A 4,541-nucleotide genomic window follows, 5' to 3' on the forward strand; every position below is an offset into this window, starting at 1 on the left:
AAAAAAAATGTCATATATAGTCAAATCTAATGTATTATTGAAGTCTCCTGTTTTTGTACAACCCACATTATTCGAGTTACAGTAAGTAGAGAGTTCAGAGTCACCCTAAGTAGGCAGCTGCCTATGTAGACTCACTAGGGTTTGAAACGGAGCCCGCGTGCTTTATTCTGAGCAGCACGACTCGTTCTGCAGTAATCAGAACGACTCTTTGGCTTTGTTGGATGAGGAGAGAGAAGTGAGCTGAACAGCCGTCCGAAAACATCACGTCAAGAAGCACATCTTGAGCACATCTCACAAACACCAACGCAAAACCTTCAGAGAAATGTATGGCTCCTCTCCTGTGCAAATAGAGTTTGACCAAAGGCAGTTCATCACACACAGTCCAGATGTTGCTAATTAAGCCCAGAAATAACTCGCTCCTCTGTTTCCATTTCAAGGCATTTTGTTTCGCTTCAAGTCAACATGAAACTGCATCTGCAACCCATTTTACTTCTGTAACGTGAGTAAAACACAATGATCGGATGGTTAAATTGGTCATATCAGCATTAAAGGAAAGTATTTCGAATGATTATTGAAATAAATGTTTGTTTGTTTTTTATAATAACGTCACGGATGAATCATTCACAAAACCAGAAACACTGATTTCATGTTGACTTTGTTCAACCTGGGAGTGAAAAACAGACGCTTTCTACTTCAACAGTAAATAAAATGTGATTTTATGGATAGAAATGTTAATTACATTAAGCATCTAGTGTTTTCTTCCATGCAAATGTCTTTAATTCTTTTAAAACCCAAATTAGGTGGGTTATATTTATTATATTTAAGTTTTTGCCAATGGATGCCATGATTAAATAAAAATGGCATTTTTCGAAGTTGCAAATAAAGTACATTTTATGAGAAAAAAATTCACATTTAATTCAATGTTACTTGCCTTTTCTTTGTAATATTTTTGTTGAATTTTCTAGCAATTTCTGAGCTACATTTTTTCTAATCCTTTTTTTTCCCCAGTGTAAGGAATATTTGATCTGTTCAATGGTTAAATTAAGTAAATCATTTCTAAAATGCATTTCAATTAAAACAGAAATTCAGTGCTGTTTATTAAGAAGCCTCAATGTATTATTCCGACTTTCTAGATCATTTCAAAACAATTTTCATGGGTTGTTGCCCTCACAGCCTCATTTTCATCAAATTAATTATGGCATCCAGCCTAAATAAGGTCCAAAACATCAAGTTCAAGTGTTCAAACGTAATGCAAACAAACCTCGAACTGAGACGATATAATAAAGGCTTTGCATCTGCACCCTTCATGTCAGAATAATTGTATTAGCAATTAACCGAGCTTAAGTCTATTTGAGCCTCTGTGGTTTTTTTAAGCCTGTAAATGTAGTTTGCACGGGTCAAATATCAGATTTCCTGTAAATTAAAGCCGTGTTGAGTCTGTGTAAATGTACACAGTGACATCTGATGCTTATTTACAGTTCAGTCGTCACATGACACGACGGCGGTTTAGAAACACACACAGTTTGCACATGTGAAGGTTATGAATTTTCAGGTTTTAAAATGAGGTTATTGGTGTATTAAAGCAGCCTTAGGTTACAAAAAAGAAAGAAATTTAATTTGAAGGTTTGCTTGCATATCAATTGATTCAGACGAATTAGTCAAACATTGATTATCAAATTGGACGATTCCCTTGTAGTCAATACATTTTGTACCACTACTATACAGCCATTTTTATGATACATTGCAGAAAGTTTTGTTTAGATGTCATATGTGACCCTGGAGCACAAAACCAGTCATAAGGGTCAATTTTTCTAAATTGAGATGTATGCATCATCTGAAAGCTGACTAACTAATCTTTCCATTGATGTGTGGTTTGTTAGGATAGGACAATATTTGGCTGAGATACAACTATTTGAAAATCTGGAATCTGAGGGTGCAAAAAAATCTAAATATTGAGAAAATCATCTTTAAAGTTGTTCAAATGAAGGTCTTAGCAATGCATATTACTAATCAAAAATTAAGTTTTGATATATTTACGGTAGGACATTTACTAAATATCTTCATGGAACATGATCTTTACTTAATATCCTAATGATTTTTGGCATAAAAGAAAAATCTATAATTTTGACCCATACAATGTTTTTTTTGGCTATTGCTGCAAATATACCCCAGCGACTTAAGACTGCTTTTATGCTCCAGGGTCACATATTTTTCACTAATCTCTACGAATTAGTACTTTTTACTGGGATTTCCTGATAGAAACCACCATAAGCGAATATGTGAAGTCAATTCTTATAAACATGCCAATGGAACGGTTTGCGTTTGATGCTATTTATGGTGAGTCTGCGGATGATTTACAAAAAACAAAACAAATGCATGAAGAAAGATGAATTATAAACACAGGATTAAGTTCTAGCAGGCACACTTGGGATCTATTGCTACATAAAACAGCCCTTCACCAAACCTGCCAACCCGTGTTCGAGCGGACTGAACTCCTAAAGTCAGTTTGAGATAGAAAAACACGTGTGCTATAATCTTCACTAGTCGTATAAGCCACAGTTACAGCTGGAGGCCGTTACAGTAGAAACTTTGACACGTTTTCAATTCCAATAAGTATCATTAATGATATTCCTAAATGTAGCAGATTATTGCTGAACGTATAGTGTGCAAAACAATTATTCTCAGCCTTAAAAAGAAAGTGTTCTCGTTAACCCCTCCATACCATGCAGTTTCCACATGCAAAATAAATACTTCACCATAGAAACAAATGTGTGGCGCGTTCGAAAGGAAGCATGTGCAATAGTTCGCTAGAAGTTAGTAAAGACAGGTTTTAAGCGAGTGACCATTTCTGGTGCATGTCTGATTGTCTTTTACTAGACGATATCTGCACCTTGTGACGGCATTGAGCGAAACATCGGAAAAAATGGCAAAAAAAAAAACAAAGTGGAAATACTAAACCACTGCGTTTCATCGCTAAAGAAAGAGGTAATCGTCATGCTTTCCAAAACGGCATGAAGTAGGATAACATTTACATGGATGCACCGCTAAATGCATTATCTCAAATCTTAAAAGGAATCACGCCTTTTTAAGTAAGACCTCTAATGAACTTACAGTCAGGCTGACGCTTTGATTAAAATGCATTGCTTTCTGTCTAATATATGATGATTGCATCCTCTATAACTGCGACTACGGATCTCATTCATGCATTCAAACTGTGAAGGTGTGCATGTTCAGTGTGACACTTTCCCCTTCGAAACAAACGTGAACCACAAGAGAAATAAGAGTTTACAAAAGCCTCCGATGCACAACCACAGGATTTTGTGTCTATGTTACATTCGGTAAACAAAAGGAAAAGACGTCCGTCGTCACAGAAACGTCTCGCGATCTCGGTCTGTCAAAGGCTCGCTGAGGTCCGTGTTCGCGGCCTCCGGGATTAGAGCGTGAAAAAGCTCGCTAGTCGCTCGCGTGACGCTGTCGTAGGATGGCGGACACGAAGTAGCCGAGAGCGTTTCCGTAACTTCGACCTCGGCGCCGTAGTTCTCCATGATCATCGCAACTATAAGTCCTTCGTTCTCCGGTGAACTGTCGCCGTCTTTGGCGGAGTCTGGCATGTGGAGTTGACGGTAAAGCAGCGAGGCTTGTTTTAGCTGGCGCCGCATTAGATGCCTCCTATACGAGCGCTGGATTATAGCGGCGGAAACGTCCTCTTGCTTGCGCCGAAGCGTCGTCGTGATCGGTTCGTAGGAGATCTTGGACGGGTTCGCCATCATGAACTTCTCCTCCATTTGTTGCTTCAACGCGTCCATTTCGTCCGACTCTCCAAGAACGCGTTTGGTGAACGCGAAGAGAATATCCAAACAATGGATCTTGTCGCCGCTCACCATCGGAAGGTCCATGGAAATCAGTTTGATTTTGTTGGGTTTAGTGATGCGCAGCGGCTCGGAAAGCGAGTCGGCGAAATCCGAGAGTTTGGAGTATTCGATGAACTGCATCGCCTCCGGATCGAACTTCTCCCAGACTTCGTAAAACATCTCGAAGTCGTCCTCGCTCAGCGGCTCCGTGCTCTCCTCGGTGGCCACGCTGAAGTTCTCCAATATAATCGCGATGTACATGTTCACCACGATGAGAAACGAAATAATAATGTAGGTCACGAAGAACGTGATGCCCACCGAAGGATTCCCGCAGTTTCCGCGAACGTTCGTCCCGGTGTGAGGAACATCCGGGTCGCACTCTTCCGGAGAGTTGTTGAGGATTGGACTGAGCAGATTGTCCCATCCGGCCGACGTTGTGATCTGGAAGAGGCAGAGCATGCTGTTTCCGAACGTTTCGAAGTTGAACATGTCGTCGATGCCGGCTTGCTTCTTGACGTAGGCGAAGTTGGCCATGCCGAAGATGGCGTAGATGAACATGACAAGGAACAGCAGGAGGCCGATGTTGAACAACGCCGGGAGAGACATCATTAAAGCGAAGAGCAGCGTCCGAATTCCTTTCGCGCTGCGGATGAGCCGAAGGATTCGTCCGATTCGAGCCAAGCGGATGAC

General features: G+C 40.4%; 1 protein-coding gene across 1 annotated transcript in view; it reads right to left on the reverse strand.

Moving 5' to 3' along the window:
* Positions 1-2,274: 2,274 nt before the first annotated feature.
* Positions 2,275-4,541, reverse strand: part of LOC107687137 (sodium channel protein type 2 subunit alpha-like) — a 137,944-nt gene continuing 135,677 nt past the window's right edge. The window contains exon 26 of the mRNA XM_016484371.1: positions 2,275-4,541. Within this exon, the coding sequence (XP_016339857.1) occupies positions 3,366-4,541 (1,176 nt within the window). The 3' untranslated portion in view covers positions 2,275-3,365.

This window comes from Sinocyclocheilus anshuiensis, unplaced genomic scaffold (assembly GCF_001515605.1).
Source record: "Sinocyclocheilus anshuiensis isolate Anshui unplaced genomic scaffold, SAMN03320099.WGS_v1.1 scaffold601, whole genome shotgun sequence".
Classification (NCBI taxonomy): Eukaryota; Metazoa; Chordata; class Actinopteri; order Cypriniformes; family Cyprinidae; genus Sinocyclocheilus; species Sinocyclocheilus anshuiensis.